The sequence below is a fragment of the Apus apus genome, chromosome 1 (assembly GCF_020740795.1).
Source record: "Apus apus isolate bApuApu2 chromosome 1, bApuApu2.pri.cur, whole genome shotgun sequence".
Taxonomy (NCBI): Eukaryota; Metazoa; Chordata; class Aves; order Apodiformes; family Apodidae; genus Apus; species Apus apus.
Window position 1 is genome coordinate 201,747,763 of NC_067282.1, and position 20,670 is coordinate 201,768,432.

General features: G+C 40.1%; 1 protein-coding gene across 1 annotated transcript in view; it reads right to left on the reverse strand.

Moving 5' to 3' along the window:
- Positions 1-283: 283 nt before the first annotated feature.
- Positions 284-20,670, reverse strand: part of TAF3 (TATA-box binding protein associated factor 3) — a 121,094-nt gene continuing 100,707 nt past the window's right edge. Inside the window, exons 5-7 of the mRNA XM_051637547.1 lie at positions 7,021-7,276; positions 3,178-3,284; positions 284-2,427 (exon numbers count right to left, since the gene is read on the reverse strand). Of these exons, the coding sequence (XP_051493507.1) occupies positions 2,313-2,427; positions 3,178-3,284; positions 7,021-7,276 (478 nt within the window). The 3' untranslated portion in view covers positions 284-2,312. The remainder of the gene's footprint in view (positions 2,428-3,177; positions 3,285-7,020; positions 7,277-20,670) is intronic.

Sequence of the window (20,670 nt, forward strand, 5' to 3'; positions counted from 1 at the left end):
GACCCGGAGGTGAAGGGCCCCTTCTCCCGTTACTAATCCCGTCAGCCACACAAGCCTCCTGAAAATGATGCTTTGGTTTTATTGCCACAGGGGTCATTTATAAAATCATAAAGCCCAGGGTAGGAAACCAACCCGGCAGCAGCAACACACAAGCATGCATAGAAATAGCTGAAGGGCCATCAGAATGGCAAAGTTCAGCCCTCCCAGGGCACCCTGAATAATTTAGTTTATTAAATGTGAGAAGTTCTGATTAACTGAGGGGAGGAGGAAATTGATAAACAACTTACCAAAAAGCTAGTTCTTTATTATTGCAACCAGAAATGACCAAAGACTGTGTATTTTGCATGTTTGCACATCACAGGTGGAAAAAAACCAAACACAACAAGAATCAGGTTTGCAACATCCAACAATTCAAAATAAAATAAAATAAATCAAACCCAAGAGCTCTCTTGACTGGTAATTAGAAGGGACGGAATATAAATGAGGTGGCATTGAACACAGAAGGTAACAGTGCACTTTTAATAAACCAATTTCATCCACATCTCCACTGATTCGCAATTTAACAGTTCTATCAGCAAAGCCTCATTTCCCTAACTACACTGGTACTTTTAAAAACATGACTAATTCATTCTCATTAACATCAGTTTGGACGCATTTAAAAAATAACTCTTAATATCTGCGCAACAGGTTAAAGGGCCATATGAAACATCAGATGTTTCTCACTGTCTGGTTTAAAGTAGAAATATCCCCAAATTAACCAATAAAGTCTAAAATTACTTCAAAAACAAAAGGTATGATTATTTTTACAGATTTATTCTTATATTTTATTTAGTGCTGAGACCCATTGCACTACAGTATCTAATACTGATTTTTTTTTCCCCTCTGCCATTTCCCCCCTCACTTTCAATGGGGACTGCAACTTGTATTCACTTAATTGGTATTGCCAAGGGGATACACAAAGCAGACTAACACATCTTCTGGCCTCGACACCATTCTGCATCTTCTCCATCTAAACATGAGCCTGATCATTTTGGCAAACTCACCACTGCTCGTTAAAAAAACAACAACAAACAAACAACAAATCAAAATGCTCAGTTCTAGCTACAGATCAACACACTGTAGCTACCATTAGAAGTGCAGAGTCCCCTGGCCTAAGCTCTCAATTCAGAAGGCATTTAAGCACATGTAGAACCAAGTGTGGGAACAGGCTCCTTGAAGGCAATGGGATTACTCACTTCTTAAGAAGTTACCACATGTTTAAGTATCTGAATCGAGGCCTAATTATGGTGCTGGTCAACTCCTCCTGCACGCACCGCTGGGGCAGATCTCACCAATCCCTTAAAGCCATAAGGACAGGTGTAGATCACCTGGGCTTTTAATAGCTGCTAGGCTTGTATTCTCAGGCAAACAAAAATAAAAACCTTCAAGCCCCCCCCCCCCAAAAAAAAAAAAAATTAGAAAAAAACCCAACAACCTTTATAAATATCAGCTATTTACATGTGTGGAAATCTTTTAAAGGGCAGTGTTTTTACACACTGATGAAATGTACAATGAAAAGGTACATTGACAAAGACTAAAAAAAACCCAAAAACCAAAGTATAAAATATATTACAGGTCCACCCAAATAAACTCACACGGAAGAAAAAAAAATGGATACAATAGAAACTTTTTTCTTTTTAAAAAATAGAAGATATATCACAAAAGCTTGAATGTGTTTATTTTATGTTAGTACTAAAAATCAAGGGAAAAAAGCTTCATATATTCTCATCACAAAAATATTTACCAGCCACTTTTTATTTCCACATTGTGATTATCTGGCTCAGCAGAAGTAGAGGCTGAACTGTATTCTGACTGCAGAAATCATTCCAGAAGGTCTCCTCAGTTTACAACTTACTGCAATTTACATTTTCTCTTCCTCTCAGCACCTTGCTCCAAAGGTCCAAGAGGGATTAATTACAAATTGAGAAAGAATAGGACAGGTATCTGTATTTACAACATTCATCTTTGTTGCTGCTGAGCCCCAGGAGCGGTACCATGAAGCACCGACATCTTCATGTCCCTCTGTGCAAACTGCCCTTGGTCGCTGAAAGATGGGATCAGAATGTACCAAAATCCAACCTCCTGGGCTCAGACGGTCTGTGAAACGCTGCAGCCCCTGACAGAGAGCATCTCCTCACCCTGATTCACTCCAGAATCCTAACCCTAGCAGTCGGTGACGGAGGGTGACTCAGAGCAGGCTGGATCCCCCCTGCAACCGAGTCAGGGCAGAAGGTGCTGCGGCAACCACACGACTCCAGTCCATTGTGAAGTCTTCAGTGTGCCCTGTGCTTCCTCTTCTTGTGTTTTTTATCCTTCTTTTTGTTGGCACACTTGGAGCAGAACCACTGCATCTCTTCTGGGGGTGCAGCTGTAAGCCCAACGCAAGGCCTGTGGGCAGGAAAATATCGTATCATTTCAGTGGAGTAACGTGGCTTTTGTTTCTTAGCCAAAGAACTGAAACTTTTTCAGTGGGAGACAGGATCTGTCTTCAAATCAATGTAGCAATTATATCATTGTTATCTTAATTAATATAATGATCAAACAGAAATCTAAAAAACACTTGCTTTGAAAAAAAAATACATTGAAAGGACATTCAGATAAGAAATATTATTTTGATAGAAAATACAAGCACACTTTCAGGTATTTTAGGCTAGATTTAAAATAATTTTCCAATGCTGCTTTTAACGTATGTGCAGAAAACCTTGATATGTGTCTGCTTCAGAAAACACCTAAAAAGTGACTAATTCCCTCCAACCCTTTTATACAAGCTGACATTTATATTACTGTTCATACAATGCTTCATAATTTGAAATGTCTATCTGTATACACTATGCTCATAATCCTGTAGTTCTCACAAAATTACCAGAATCAGCAACATTTCCCAGCAGCTTCAAAAACAACTGTTATCACCAACGACCATTAATTAAAAAGTAACTCTCCTTCACAGCTTAAAATCTGCTTCTTCAAATTCCAGAGAAAAAGAGATAAAAATATCTTCCAGATGATTCAATTGGACACAGTACAGACATTTAAATATTCCCAGAGTCACGAAATATTTCTTAAAAAAAAGTAGTGTTTTAATAATAGAGCCCAAATCTGCCAAGGAACAGCAGAATTGGAGGGATGAGAGCAACTTACCAGTGATACCAATCATCACAGTCATCACAACCTATCATTGGACTGCCATCATCTGGCTTGTTACAGCCAGGACAGATCCAGATCTGGTTACCCCACTCGTCTCGGATCTGGTGCAAAGGAAAGGAAAGTTAGCTGGTTTGCAAGGCTAAACAGGCAGCAAAATTCACATTAAAAGAAAAATATAGGTTAAAAAAAAAAAGAAGTTTCTCGCTTATCTGACAAAGCTGTTTGGCAGCCACTGTTGTTACTTATGAATTCTCTGATCCTAAGTGCTCGGCATTATGTTTTAATTGATTTTCCTGTACTGTACACGACGACAAAATCAGGTAATTTTCTGTATTGTCCAGTAAACCAGTAAAGCCAGTTACACCACCCGACCCAAGTAGAGGAGTTCACATATAGCAGCCAGGGCTTAAGGACACAATTCCTCCTCTGTCTATACTACCACAACTTTTTAAAGTCTACCTTGTTAATGGCAAGAAGGAGCAATGGCAGCCTCTTGCATAAGATAACAGTCTTATATGCATGTAAAATATACAGTGCCATGTGTCTATATTGCTGTATTACTTATTAGCCAAAGTCTTCAACTTCAACTAGCTGATAAGATCAGGATATAAAAAAAGTTGTTACTGAGTAACTTTCCATTCCCCTTATGACATTTATGTCACAGTACAATTTACTAAAGGGTAAACGAAACAAGAGAGGCAGATCATTTACAGTATTAGGCAGCTGCTTAAGGGATTTATCATATTCAGAGCTTTATGAATTATTTTTTTTAATGTTTATATCCTGCTAGACCCATTATTTGTATTTTTAAATTTCAAACGGTTTCCTTAACAGTTCTTTGGTAAAAACACATGCAAAATGTCACGATATCCACTCAAAGAAGTGCAATTAACAATACAAAGCAGCAAATGTCTGGGGTATTACCCAGATTTCATAATTCCTTTATGAAGATTTGCACATTCTATGATTCTATGATTACCACTGAATCTCAAAAGCATAAACTGTTTTGTTCTCAGCTTTTGTGCATTAGTGTATCTAAGGCAAGAACTTTTTGCTATCTGTACAGCTTACAAAAAATGATATTAAAAAGTAGTCGATGTAAAGCCCCAAATAGTCTTGGAAAAAAAAAGAAAAAGAAGAAAAAAAAGAAAAGAAGGCACTACTACTGGTGGTCTGTACATCTTACACCTCTTCCTGAAAAATCAATAGGAATGTACCAGAGCTGCAACCAACACATCACTCTTGATTGACTCCTCTTAAAGCCTTGAATTTTTTGTGTGTGATTTAAAACTAAAAATTACAAAGCCCAGGAATACTAAGCAGGGAACAACCCCCTTCCCTACAGCGAAATGGAGGAGGCAACGTCATGCAAGGAGCTTGATTTTAAAGCTGATGGATTGCAATAATCATTCCTATCTACACATCTAATCTCACATCTCCAAAGACATTTTAGGTTGGTGGAGAAGCATGTGCTCTGCAGGTAAACTGTCTGTAGCTGGCGTGAAGAGATCTGCAGTCACTTCTGGGGGGTAATCCTGCTGGGGAAGGAGGAGATGTTCTGCCATGCTGCTGCAAAGGAACAAGGCTGCAGGCTCTTGTGCTGACAGCTACAGCCCCTGACAATCTGCCTGAGCAACCTGGGCACCCACACCATCCTTCAGCATGAGCACCTGCACTTGGCAGGCACCCCACCCATGGTGCTGCCTGTTTCAAGCAGCACTGCCTGATGTTGCCCCATTAGGAGACAGATTCCCTAACTTTTCCAAACTTTGTTTTTCGGAGGGGATGTTTGCCTGCAGAATACCTGTGTCAAACTTTCAGGGGCTGGAGAGGGACAAGGTGGTTTATAACCACTGAAACTTCTCCCTGTTTGTTAAACCAGGAATCAGACTGCTGAATGAGTATGTTAAGAATCCTGCGTAACTCCTCATTCCTCAATGAGCCGAGGGTTGTGGAAGGACAACATATGATTGCTGAATGGTATTTTAGTACAAACTGCTGGCTGTTAATGATCAGAGCACACTTGCTGAGGTGCTGTTCTACAGGGAGATCCCACATTGCACCTTTTTTTTTAAACTCTAAGATCATTCTCCTGTCCTCCCCTGCAGAAGGGACTCGCACACCTCTGTCACACTGGCTCCACTCTTATCTCTAGAAGAGCTTTCCCATGTGATCTGGGGAAAGCCATTTCATCATTCTATGTCCTAGATTCCCTTTGTACAAGGGGCTAACAGTTATTAACTATTGCCTTCTTCCTCAACCTCTTGTTCAGCTTTTTGTCTTATAAACATCTGACAGTAGGAGTCTGTCTGCCTGTGCACTGGGTTGGATTCTAATGTAGTAAAGCCCTGATTTTAACTATGATGCTGTGAAAGAAGGAAAAATCCTTGAACCTACATGTCCTCTGAATTCTCCATACATTGTTACCACTGGAAGTACCCAAGAAAACCTCTAGGTTTTCCTTATTTAGACTGACATAATCTCTTAACTATTTACTTTTAATGCCTACTGAAGAAAAACAGATGTAGTGCAGTATTTTGAAAATGCTTCCCTCTTAAGAGTGAATTTCAAGGCTTCTGGGCACTCCTGTAAGATGTGAGTGACGCTGCATTTACACCTGTGGTACAGAAGGTGAGGATGTGTAACCTGCACCCTGAAGATATGCACAGCCCATGTGCAGTCATCTGGTGCTGTAACCAACTTGGCAGTGAAATGTAGCAGCTGTTTAAACAGAGACCAGTAACATGATACAAGAGTTGAAGTCCAGAAGGGAAGAGCACCTTTTCCATTAGAAATGGCAGGGTAGATTTACACACCAGGAATCATTATAAAAACAGGAATTTAAAAAAAAAAAAAAAGAAAAAGAAAAGAAAAATCCTTCATGTTTTGCAATTAAAGCACAAGAAACTGTAATAAAGGCACTTTTCAGGTGTTCTAAATTGTGAGATTTTTAAACTGTTCCCCACTACAGATAAGCAAGGTATCACCAACCAAGCTGGAATGTAGCCAGGACAGGGAGGATAACAACACTGCAACTGGTGTTAATGGTATCTGCTGCTCTTCAGTGACCAGAAATGGTCTGGAATTCCTTTTACATTGCATCTAAAGCAGGAATCTTCAGTAGCACAGCAATCCTAGTCCTGCCCAGAGGTCCATGTTCTTAGAGAGAATGTAGTTCCTACATTACATTGGATGGGAGACTTTTCTAAAGGAATGAAGAAGTCTTAACACTACCAGAGGCCAAATTCACAGCATATGTCAAACAGACTAATGAACTGTAGATTAATGAACTATCTACAGATTTCCTGAGATGCACAAACATTTGCAATTTCTGTATGTTGAAGAAAGCAGAATAGAGATTAGTGGACTCTACACCTTTCAAATGAGGGCTACATCAAATTCTTGATGCTGTACGAAGGTTTTGTACTTTACCTGACAGCAAAATCTATGGCAAGGTTGACATTTGAGGTTTCAATTCAGCACTTATGAAAGCATCTATAAAAAAAATCTCCACCTCCAAAAATAAATGCTCTTGCTCAGTTAGCAAAAAATGCCAACTGGGATATAAATGGACATGTTAAAAGAAACTTCAGCATTGAACTGGGAACATGGAAAAAACTCTGTGCAAATAGTAGTGTTTTAATGAAGTTATTAACCCCTCAAAACACGTGCATGGAAGCAAGCACTAGATAAAGAGTGGCTTAACAGAGAGCAACATCACAAGCCCAGGCACCATCAGTTTGAGATGATGAGTCACCCAGGAGCTCAACAACTCAAGAGATGAATGTCACTGGTGCTGGGACACTGGGACAAAGCACGGCAGTACGTGATACCTACCACATAAGTACTGACAGTCTCGGTCACCACGCTCCTCACCGGAGCTTTGGAGCCTCCTGCCGCCGAGACAGCTGGAGAGGGTGGTGGGATCAGGGCTGGTGAGACAGTGGCCTGTGGAGGAGGAGGAGCTGGAGCTGGAGGAGGGGTGACATGAACAGGAGCTGGCACTGGTGATGGCACGGGTGGAGGTGTTTTGGGCCGGCTCACAGGAGTAGAAGGTTTGGCTTCTGGAGCTGGAACCACTTTGCTGATGACTCTGTAGGACCAAAAATGAGAATCGTTAAGAGTGGATGGGAAAGAAAGCAACCATCAATCACTGACTAGATAGAAAGAAAATACAGTGCAGATAACTCACATCACCTTTGAGTAATCGTGGAGCCTGTTTCAAACCAACACAGGGGATGTTGTCATTGCTACACCCATCCATTAGACTGGATAAAGCACAGAATCATTACCAAGTGGACACCAGGACAGCCTGAACCACTCTAAAGCTCACTGTCATACAAATATTCTCTGTGGCTTTACTAAACCTTGTTTCATTAAGTTTTATTACATTAGCTCAATTTGTGGGAAATACTAGAAAGGAAAGTTAATCAGCTGTGAACAGCACTGATTTCAATCTTCAAACTGAGAGACGATATCATCCTCTTAAGATTCTACATTAGGGGTTCTCCAAATATTTGCTAGTTTGGTATTTCTTTCCCCAAATGTTTATGAAATCAGCAGTGGATCTAGTCAGGACAAATAAATGACGCACACTATATACTCAGCAGTTAAAATATTGCTACTTACTCGAGTAGCTGAAGTAGACAGGATGTAGCTCTAGTAAATACACAGTATAGAATAATCTTGCCCAGGAAGGGGGACACATAGAGGACCCAACATTTATTCATAAATGTTGATACACAATGTTACTGATGTGCATGCAATTTCATGGACAAAGCCCTTACTATGAGGCTCTAGATTAGAAACATAAAGAGAAGCCAAAGGAGTTTTAGAAAACAAAAACCCAACAACAAACCCCTCAAACAAAACACAGGATAGGTCTATTTGTTTTACCACATTTTGGTAAATCATTTAACAAACTTATTTATATTTGAATGGTAACTGTGGGAGTGCAACTGGTTTGTGATGGGACTGTAGGAAGAAGGTGATTTAAAGAAAGGTTAGACATTCCAGAGAGGAGGATATCTTAAGAAAGCAAAAGTTGGAGACATCAGTAGGAAAACCATGACGAAAAACAAATTCCAACAATTCCTAAGAACCAGGCAAGTCCAGCTCCACTGTCAAGGGGAATTCCACATTGAACTTCAGAGTTTACTGCAACTCTCTTAGGATATTCAAAAGGGACTATCACTATGACTGGAGACACTGCCTGCACTTCCAGTCAATAATCCAACCCATCATTTAAGAAAAGCTTGGAACTAAACAGGACTTAATGCTTGGCTTAAATAATAATGTTTTTCTCCCAAGATATGTGACTCGCACTACTAAATCAGAACTATGGCAAGTTATAATAAAAACAGACTTAATAAAAGGAAAAAGAGCACTGGGTTTGGTATCCTTGCCTAAGATGCCAACTGTAACATCACATCTACCTTCTCAGACCTACCATGAATGGCTAGGGAAAGAAAACCAAAACCAAGGAATATTAGAGACTTAGAATGGAGAGGAATCTTAGGGTGTTAAGATGATTTTCCATCAGCAACACATTCATAAACATTTCACACCACTCAATGTCCTAGTGACTGCTTCAGGTACCTAATCTGGGAGCTCAGGTTCTTTGTATGTGTTAGCAAGGTGCTGGACTGTAATTCAAATTATAGAACACCTAATTTATGCTGTCTGTGACTTGTAGAAGGAAGGAAGTCTCAATATCAGGCCATTCTGGGAGCAACCTACACATAAAACCCAGTCTTTTTCTCCTGTTAGTGGGGTACATCCAAAACCCCACTTTTATCCCTCACCAAAGAAGTTTTCTCTTTGCCTCTTGAATGTCCATGATGTGTTTCTGGTGCAATTAGAGGTTTTGTTTTCCTAAGGCTCCCTGGGGTTCCTGCCAGACTGGCCACCCCAACTCAGATGCCTCTTCTGTGCCCTCCTCCTTCCACTGCTCCCACAGAGAACCCTGGCTCCCAACACTGAACACTAAGACACTGGTGGCAATACTCACACAGTCTGTAAAGTCACCCTCACAACTTCAGAGCCACCTCTCAATAAAACCAATATTACCAATAATAAAAGTGAGGAGAGGGACAGACAGCAAAATGTTTGGCACTGCAGATGTAACTTGGATGGTTTCAAATATTATTACCCCTTATTTTCCTGCCTCCCTCTTCCACTCCCTTGCAAGTAAACAAAGTCCTGCTACAAGTTCTTCAGGGAGTCAACCCTCCCTAAGTCTAGACTAGAAAATGTATTAGCTAATAGGATTTTAAACACAACTTTGCACATAGTGTAAACAGTTTTAAAGAAGTATTAGCTAATACAGTTTGAATAAGAGTGGCCATGCCCAGCTAGCATATGAAATTAAATCACAACAGTTTCTTGGTCTAGATAAAGGCAGGTTCTCCTCCTGAACAGGGTCTTCAAAGCCACTTCACTAATAACTGCAGAAGATAGAAGGAATATCACACATGAAATCTTCCAGAAACGACAAATATTCATTAGCGGGTGACACACACTCACTGATTGGCTGGTTTGCTTGAACTCTGCAATTAGGACATGTTCAGTATACAGGGCAGCTTGTTTATCTTGATATTAGAGCTCAGTTATCAAAACAGGAGATCGGCATTCTGGAGCACACTTGGGCCTACCACTCCCTTGGGCTAATAAAGTTCAGAGACTTTAGACTCCAGAGAGGAGAAATGAATGTGCTACACCATTAGAGGTGATGGAGTAATCTCAGCAAGGGTGGTTTAGCCTGTCCTCCTTCCTGAAGAAGGGGCTGCATACATGGCAATATGGAGGTGGGGAGAAATCAAAGGGAAACAGCAGTCCCACGACTAATAATTAATGTTACTTCAGACTTGGAGAGAAACCTGATATCAAAACATTATGTAAATGATGGTAAGATTGATGAGCTCTATTTTATAGACAGGAAAAGTGAGGCCCAGAGCACGCTACAAGTAGGTGGTTCTCACTACAGCAGAACTTCAATCCTCCTGGTAGCTAGGTCCTTGCTAGGATTTATACCCTACATTTGGACATCACCAGACATCTATTGTTTCCTTCTTTCCCAAATGTGCTTTTTATATGCTTCCAAAATCAGCACTTCCAAATTTCAAGTCTGCAAGTACAATACTAAATATGACAAAATTTCACCTCCTTCCCCACCCCAATCCAAAAACATCTACAACTGAGGCTGGATTAATATTTTTTGAGGTAATCAAATACAAATGAACATCAGTGACCATCAACACACTCAGTGGCCTGAGATAAGAACTACACTTCTATAAAGGTTGCTTCCCTGACAATCCATCACAAATATGCTCTACACTGAAGGATAAAAAGTAAATGAAAGTTGGTTTTGAAGGAAAATCATTCCTCCAGAATGAAGGGGTGTGAGAAAACTCCTGGAACAGATGTTGTAATAAGAGCCTCCACAAATCATAACTAAAGGCTACCACTCCCTTAAAAATAAACTTGAATTAATGTAAGCACTGCGTACCTGGTTGTGTTCAACCTAAATTCATTGTGGATTTATTTTTAAATGCTAGCAGGAACTGTATTTCTTACAGAATTTCTGAGTATTTTTAATTGCACACAGGTATTGATACACCTCTTTGTAATGGTGGAGTGAATGAAAACCTGCCAAGGACATGGTGTGAACTTTGGGGTTGTCCTGTTCTGGGGTGGGAGTTGGTCTGGGTGATCCAGGCTGTCTGAGGAGGCAGTTGAGCCACTATCCCTGGAGACATCAAAGAAGACTGATGTGGTGCCAGGGGACAGGGTTTAGTGGCAGATGCTGCAGAGTGAGGGTGGTGGTTGGACTCGATGATCTTGCAGGTCTTTTCCAACCAGAACGATACTGTGATACTGTGAATGAAAATCCATTTTAATCATTCCTCTGGGGCAATCACTCCGTTCACAGCTATAGATCCAAACCTAAACAGGATGAAAATGAATTGTTTCCTTGCAGGCAAAGTGTAAATTCTACCAAGATTTTAAGCGTCGCGACAGGTCAGTTGGTTTATAATCAGCTCTAAGTGACACGGGCTGTAAGATGCTACATCTGGCGCAAAAAGAGGCTCCAAGGTGTGAAATGGTTTCCTATCTTTGGAAGTAATTTATTTGATTTCATTCTGATCCTTACGCCTGAAAGCCCCATTGACTGCTTCATATAAACAACAGGGAAAAGACATGTACTGAAAGGAAATGGCTTTTCAAAAATAGGATATATGCCACAGGGCTGAATGATTGCTACGGGTGATGAGCTCCAAAAAAACACTGTGTAAGTGTTTCTGAAGGTCTAGTGAAAAAATCACAGCAATCTTTGTTTCTCAGAGGCAGAGCTCCAAAGAAGCTGTTTCTCTGCCCAAAGGAAAAACATTTGAAAAGTCCTAATTCTTCTGTGAATCTATGGCCCATTTTTAAGCAGGAACAGGAGCTAAAAGGGTCTTCGTATGTTGGAAAATGGCACCATCAACTGCACTGACATAAATAAAACTAGTACATAATCACTTGGATTATGAGACGATTATTATCATCTATTAGTATTGATATTCCTTATTGATATAAGTTCCTCAACACTAGAAAGTTAAATGGCATTAACTATTTTATTACTGAAACATCTCACACCTGCAACTGAGATTGTTGCACCAGAAAAAATCATAATACTCTAAGACCTATAACACCCAGGGGAATTAGGAAGATTTCCATATGGTTTAGATTATTCACAGATTAAAGGTGATTTTGAAAATTTTATTCTAACCCTGGAGGAGAATTGGTGTAATTTAAGATCTGTAATGCAGGCTAATTCCCATAGTACTTAGAGAAAGGGAAACTTAGTTTTTATCACTTATGCCCTGCTGAATATTTTATTCTGTGCAAACAAGTCTTATTGACAAATACAAGCTCCACAAACACATGCTAGGACCAACTTGTGCATTTGCAGAGTGCCAAAATGTGTTGAAGCTCCAGCAGACCCTCTAGCAACTTTGCAAGTAAAAAGACTTCTGAAGGCCAACCACATTCTGGGCTGCATCAAGAGAAGAGTGACCAGCAGGGCCAGGGAGGTGATTCTGCTCCTCTACTCTGCTCTGGTGAGGCCACACCTGGAGTGCTATGTACAGCTCTGGAGCCCTCAGCACTGGAAAGACATGGAGCTGTTGGAGAGGGTCCAGAGAAGAGCCACAAAGATGGTCAAAGGGCTGGAGCAGCTCTGCTATGAACACAGGCTGAGAGAGTTGGGGCTGTTCAGCCTAGAGAAGAAAAGGCTCTGGGGAGACCTTAGAGCACCTTCCAGTACCTGCAAGGGGCCTATAGGAAAGCTGGGGAGTGGCTTTTCACCAGAGAGGGAGATAGGACAAGGCATCATAGTTTTAAACTGAAAGAGGGGAGATTTAGGTAAGACATCAGGAAGAAATTCTTCACCATGAGGGTAGGAAGGTACTGGAATAGGTTGCTCGGGGAGGTTGTGGCTGCCCTATCCCTGGAGGTGTTTAAGGCCATGTTGGATGAGGCTTGTGCAGCCTGGTCTAGTGTGAGGTGTCCCTGCTCATAGCAGGGAGGTTGGAACTTTATGATCTTTAAGGTCCCTTCCAACCTTAACCATTCTGTGATTCTATGATTCTACTTAAATTTGAAATTAAGAAAAGAAAAAAAATTTCATGTAATAAATTGTCCACAATGTGATACACTTCCTACCCAGGAAAATGAAATTCGAACACTTATTCCAAGATATTATACACTTTTATGGATGCTGCCTGGTCTCATACAAATGGCACAATTTCCATGCAAGCATGTTCACCTTCACTGGTGCCCATGGAGCCCATTTTCCATTTCATCCCCACAGCAAAACCCAGCAAACACCCCTTCCTGGGCAAATGAGTCTAGTGATTTTGCAGGCATCCTGTCACCTAATCCCATTCACAAGTTTATTGAGTTTCATCTTAAAACTGGTTAATCTTTTTCTCCCCACCATTACCCTGTTCCAGCATCTCACTGCTCGGGTGGCACAGCAACCTCTTTTAATTTCCAGCCTACATTCACAGCCAATTAAGTTCCATTTGTTTTTCTGCCAAAATTGTTCTTTAGCTTAAATTGCTTTCTCCCTCCATAATGTTTACTTGCCTGAGGTACTTGTAGCCAGCAATCATATCCTCTCTTCACACGCTAGACTAAACACACAAAGTTGCTCTCCTCTCCTATCACAACACAGACTCCCCTATGCTCCCCCTAACAGTGCTTCAAACCCTCCTCTGCACCTGCTCTTCCCAATCCATCCTTCCTGAACTGCTTTCAAGAATTGAATATAACATTTCAGATGAAGTATCAACAGGTTCTCATAGGATGGTTTGGACGCTTCCACTATCTTTGCTAAGATCACCTTCTGTAATACATCCTACGGTCACACTTGTCACACGTCAGCAACTGTGACTCTAGTCACTGTGTGATCAACTAATGATCCCTCACCCTCTTAATGCACTCGCTGTAGAGATACACCTACTGATCAGCTGTTTAAGTTTCTATTGGTACATGTCAAATGCAAAGCCTTAAACTCCAATTTTTCATTTACTGAATTAAATAACAATTTTTCTTTCTATTTGAGGGGATCCAGCTCTTTCCAAACAATCATCAGATCCTCATTTGTATTAGCACGGTCCTTCAACCTTACTGGCAACCAAAGGCATCAGTGTTCTACCTCTTTCTGTGACAAAGTTAAATTAAATTATTAAATCAGGCCAGTCCTGAAATACATCCTTGAGCATGTTCACTAGCAGCCTCCTCTCTGGTTTGACAAGCTCTCTTACAACTCTGGGTTGCTGTCTTCCTTTGAGCTAGTTCCTTACTGCTGAGCAATTCCTCTGCTAATCCTGTCTTTTCCAGCTTCACTACGAATGGCCTGTGTGATAGTATTCAATGTTTTCCTGAAATCCGCTTGAATTTGCCATCTTTTATTCATCCAGAAGAGAGCATCCCTTCTCCCAGTGGTAGGAGAGATGTCAACTTTATTCCAGCTATACATCTGTGAGTGTACTACCTCTTCACCACAGCTGAAACCTTCCCTTGGAGGGGAAGACATTTGATGCTGCACCCAGCAACCACTTCCCCAGTCCAGAAGAAAATGCTCTGCAGTGGGAGGTGGACGAAGGTGCTCTCAGCATTGGTGGTAGAAACAGATACCTCAGATGCAGTGCAAAAGATCAGCTGTTGCAGCTGCAGCTCTTGAAGGAACTGCCAACTGGACTAGGCTCACCTAGAAAATCAGTTCTTTCACAGAGATTGATATCAAGCCCATTGATATGGTTTACTTCTGGTTTGTGTTTTATTACATTACTTACAAGCTTTTAATCAGCTTTTCCTCCAAAATCTGTTTTATAATTACGTGCACTGCTGTCAGTGGGTGTCTAGATTACTTCCTCTTTCTTCCCTTCTCCAGCACTTCTATTTATTCTATTATTTACTAAAAACAGATTTAACAAACTTTGCATTTTAAAATAAAAAGAACTGCATTAGAAACTACTTGTCACCAAGTCTGCAAATTCATGACTCACTTCTAGAATTTGGGAGAAACATTTTCCCATTTCTTGACTTCAGTGCGAAAAAGTCTCTGTATTTTGCTTCCCAATTTGTGATGGTAATTTCCATTGCTGTCAACCTACTGCTGTTATCCGTCTTGTCCTACTCAGTGAAGAATGAATGCAGGATCAGAAGGAAAGTATTCTTTTGGTTCTTGGCTCATACCTACATTACCCTTCATCTGCTCTCAGTCTGCATTTCCATGGTTGTCCTTCATCCCTTCTTTTCCAGTTTTGTCAATATCCTTCACAACATTTTATTTCAGCTTGACTTTTGCCAAGACTGACTTCACTTCCACAGTCTTTTGCCTTGAAGACACAACTTCTTTGGTAAAAGTCCTTTTCTCCCAGAGGTACGATGCTTATTCCCATCAGGAAGGAGTTATTAATACAATTCATCCTGTGGTCATTTTGCTACAAGTGCTCCTTTCCCACAGGCAAAAAACACCACTTTTGAATTCATTAGGTCTTCAGTCCAGCTGACATTTCTCCATAACTCCTTTGGTTTATGGACATTTGCACTTCTGAAATTGAATTACAGGTCTTCTACTGTTTATTTTTCCATTACTTTAAGTGAAACAGAGTTCTGCCCTTGGCCTCCACCCTCCGTATCTGTTACACCGGGGTACTTCTCCCAACAACCACAAACACCTTTCTGCTGATGACTCCTCCATTTCCCTCCCTTTCTTTCTCATCATTTTGACTTGCATCTCCAGATGGTTCCTTGCCAGTCTGACAACACAAAACTGAGCTGGTAGCGTGGCGTCTTGGTATCTTTCATCTTATCATCACTAACAAGCTGCTCAGAGCTTCGATGTGAAAACCACCTGGGATTATCCCCTTCTGCTGAGCTCTCAACAGCAAAACCAGAAGCTGGTAAAACATGTTTATGACAATAAGCTCTTTGCAAACTTTCTCTTACGTGTTCCTTGCAAACTGCCCTTTATTATAGTTTGTTTTGGGAAATGTAATGGGATGCATGATCTAGAAGCTTGCCTACGGGCAGTCCTACATCTACCCTCTTTAAGAGGAACCAGTGCAAAACATCAATTTTATTGACTACCAGAAAATTACGCCAGCATGGATTTAGAAACTTCTAAAACTGTAACTTCCAGCTTGTTACTGAGACACTTGGTTGCAAGAACCAAGCAAAGTCTGGAACCTGGGAGGCTCTGTACAGCTACAGATCCACTTCTCACAGGACAGCTTTACTAAATTCAGGTAGGACCATCATCTTCCTTTGTGTCTATGGCTGGCTGCTCCTCCACCACCCTCTTGCCCACATTCAGCTCCCAGGAAGCATACTGCGAATCCTTGGGTCTGTGTAGTTTTGTCTAAAAACTTCAATATAAAAGTGAATTAAAAAGAAACACCTCTGTCAAAGACAAGAACAAATCAGTACCTTTCTCTTGCAGTCAGCTTCTAATGAGGCGAAGTCTGTTTTTTAAACAAACATCCATCTGCCTTTCTAATCTTTCACACGTATTTGATCGGTTTCTGTGGTGCTTAAGGGCAGCTGCTCATGCCCATTTACACAAGCAATTTGCTTATGTGTCTAAACCTGCCTGAAGTATTTTTCTTCTTTTTTTGTTTTGTTTTGTTTTGTTTTAATTGTCGTGTACAGTACACAATTTTTTACTCTTGAGCAATAAGCAGCAAAATCAAAGAATCTCACAGCAAGTTGTTTTGTTTTCTAATGAGTCAAGCCCTTTTATGGATTCACTTTTGGAGTCATCATCCAATGTGGCCAGCAGCAAAATGAAAATAATTTGCCACAGCCTACCACCTACCATAAACAGGATGAATAATTAGTTGAGGTGGCTTCAGTAATTAAAAAGAAAAAAAAAGGCTAAGGACTGCATCTGAAGTTGGAAATAACTCATGCGCAGTGAAGATCTAAATCATCCTTAGAAATATAAACAAAAATGATAATTTACTTTTTTTTGGTAAAAGGGATAGGGTATTATTTAGCTTTGGGGTTATTTTATTTTATTTTATTTTATTTTATTAATGTAAACGCTGCAATCTTGCAGCAAGGGATAGGCTGGGGGACTTCCACCAAAGTGAACAAGACTTCTGGATGGATACAAGACCACACATGGGGATCTTACTGTAGAGTTGGGGCCAATATGTTACACTGAAAAAGAACAATCAGAAAAGGGATATCTTCATTAAAATCCATTCAGCATTTAAAAGGGCAGTGAAAATCAGTCCTCCAGCTCTTATAACTTAAAAGACTACAGAACAGAACAATGTGGGTATGTATATACACACACAAACACATATGTACAAAGATTTATGAAAGCTGCAAAGGCCACTGGAATTCCCTAAGCACAGAATTCCCTAAGCACACCTCTGCAGCCTTGGAGAGGAGCAAAATCATTTTTCATTACTCTGCCTCCTCACTTAGGTGGTCTACTAATCATATAAAAAATGATTTTACCATTACATGCTCTTTTCTGTCTTATATCTGAAGTTGGATTGACACCCAGGCCATTAATTGTCAACAGATGCTTAATATGGTCTTTCTCTGCAAAGTGCTGCACTGTAAATTAATTGAGGTCCCCATCAGTCCTGCAATAAACATGGACTTTCGCTGCCCGCTCCCCGTTGTTTCATTTTCCCAAACACTGGTTGACACTTCTACATTTTTCTCCTGGAAGTATCACTTTTTTCCCTCCCATTTCATTCCACTGTAAGTTCTCCTCCAGAGCTTTCTGGTGCATAAGCAGGGTCTCGCAGGGTAACCAACACCCCCCCCAGCTGTGTCCCACAGTGCCCCCGTGCTGCTTGCATTACGTCTTTCAGAGGATTTGGTCACGGTGCCTTAACTGCTCCAAACACTGCTCTTATTCATGGAAACGTGTGGAAGGAGGGGCTTCCAGCAGCATTCCTTTACCTGTTTGCCCACCACAAAACAGTGAAATAAATGGAATGGGTCACAAGCTACTTGGCTAGTAATGCAAACCTATGGCTTGACAAGGCAATAAAAAGCTCTTCCTCCCCAGCCACACGTAGGGAGCCAAGGCTAGAGGCAAACAATTTGGATATGCCTACCCAGGGAAGCTAATGAACCCCATTATTCAGCTATTGTGGCCAAACACTATGAAGACAGTAATCTAAATTATCCAAGTCTGAGTAGCTTTCACTGAACAGCACCCAAAGTTCAAAAGTTTCTTCCCATGGTCTGATTTATCCCTACAAGAACAACCCTATATAAAATAAAAGCTCCTTGAACATCCACCAAAGATGATACTCTGAAAATAAGATGCAGTCGTGGAAACTACATAGGGCAGAGTTCTAGTTTAATTGAATCTAATAGTAAAGTTCCATCTAAGATATCTAGATTTTTTTTTTCCCACAACTCCCAGGGACCTTGAGCAGTTTTCAAAAAATACATACTCATGTTACAGCAGCAACTCCAGATCTCCAATAACCTTAGGAGAACACCAACATGGTCCTTGCCTGATTTTCGTGTATTCAGCCAGGTCAATAAAAAGCATATTGATGGATTTGCTAATGCCTTTTTCTTCTCCTCTCCTCCCTTGGTGCTTTTTTAAAGTCTGTGCATGTGTGTGTGCAGTCTTCCCAAGAAAATTCAATCTCTGTAGAGTTTGCAGCTCAACTCTTATGTAAGCCAAGCCTGTTGCAGTTAGAAGTTCCATCATTTAGCCACCTGTTTTTGGAGAACATTACCTACCTTGATGGTATTCCATATGCTGCAAGTTAGACAATAAATTTTACAGAATTTCAAAAAGTATGACTAAAGAACTGTCTTCCTGTAATTCTGTTGCCCAACTGGGGTTGTACTTAATAAATTCTTGAGCAAGTAGCAATGATGATCCAAACCATGAAAAATAATCTCGTCCAACAGTACCAGCTGCATTTCAGGTTCTCAATTCAATTCAGTTCAATTTGATTCAATGAGCAGATTTTCTCAAGCTGTATTTTCTTCAGGCTTCTGTTTTTCCAGGCGTGCTGTTTTGCCAACTTATAAAAATATGTGCAATGAGCACCTTACTGTGGTAGAAGACTTAGATGACCACAGAAACTTGGTGAATAAAACAGAAAGCACAGGACAGGTTCCCCTGACCTCTTAGTCCCAAAAGTATGCTTCTGGGTTACCAATATTACATGGAGAAGTCACCTCTACTGGTCACAAAATAATCTGGTTTATATGTACACCACTTGGCTTTGAGATTCCCTACTAAGGATGTCAGCTAGGTATGCTGGTGAATTTTGTCATGGGGACATCAAGCAGTTGAGAGAGCCTCCAAGAGAACGTAAGTTAGGCCTTGGACAGATAATATCCTACCAAGCAATAAAAAGTTTGAGTGGAGTCAGTTAAGTATCTGGATAGCAACTCCTTGTACCCCTTAATCCTTTCAAAATTGTATTTTACAATCCACAGGTTATTTAGTATACGTTTTTATAGACACATACACATAACATATTTGAGTATGCATGTGATTTTTTTGGGAGACTCACTTGAAAAATATGCAAGACAAGAGGCCACTTCATTAGAGTGGCAGGTTACATTTATAAGTTAAACACTGTTAAAATACCTGTCTGTCCCTTCTCACGTGTGGTTTCTAGGTTCCCTGCAGATTGCAGAGCTATGATGCAATATGGTATGAGTCTGCAGCAGAAGCCCCATATTTTAAGCTAAGTGTGGAGACCTGATTTAACAAAAAATATATACCCTGTTTCCAAGTCACAGAGCACTGAAACAGCAATGAGTGAGTGGTAATCTGCTTTGTGGTCTTGCATTAGTGTCAGAAGCCACATTTTTTTTGCTTAAAAACTGTATTTAAATGTAGAATAAATTTCTCTGAAGAATCAAAAATTACAGCACATACTTCTGCTGAAGTATGACAACTCTGGTAATAGCTGGAATGTCAACACCTCATCAACAGATACGCTTCTAAAAAACTCACGTGTAAGAAAAATGATTGTGCTTAGGAAAATAACCAGTGAAAAAGAAACCATGATGCAACTGAATAAAAGTATTAAATTCTGCTCATCATTTGCAGTTGATTTAAAATTTAAAAGTTTATACTAGCTGTGTGTTGTTGTTTTTTTTTTTTTTAGTTTTTGGGTTTTTTTTAAAGATAGTATCTCTAGTTCCTTCCTATACTAACTCAGTTAGCAATCTACCTTGATAACACTGGAGTGGAAAACAAAAAAAACAACAGTGAAAATCTTTCCACCATATCATTCAAATCATATCTAAAAAGGTGGTCATAAATATTTTAGAACCCAAACAAACCAATAAGAGCTAGGCCCATTAAGGATAAGATCTTTTACAACAAATTAAATAAAACAATTTATTGAAGCCTGGACTTGAGATAAACTAGATTTACTAGCTGACCTTTTATTCATTTAAAGAACAAAATTAGCTCTAATTGCATTAGAATGGAATCCAGTAAATTTCTTCTAATGTGGCATCCATGCAAGTATTGCTGTAATTGTTTACAACTAAGATGGAAATGTTTTGATTATAATCTACTTTCTTCGTGTTTTATTGTGTGCAGTTAGAACAGTTGCAAAAAAACCCTAAAGTAGAACAGTTTTTCCAATATTGGTTTCTCCGTTCTTCAGCAACATTTTCATGTCTATTAACCTAATGTCATTAACAGCCATCTCTTTTGAACTGATGTGTGTTGCAAGAGTATTTGCACACCAGACAAGCTTGAATGCAGAGATCACTCTGAATCTAATGGTGTTCACAGACAGAAAGAGACTTCTCTGCCACTACCATCTCTGCTTTGTATGTTGGTTGAAGCAGAGGACTCAAGAAGCAAAATAATAGAGAATAAACTGTTTACTTCACTGCAAAAGCATTTTCCTCACCACTGCTGCATTAAGTGAGTAAATGTGTGTTACTGTCATCATGCTGTGTTTATGG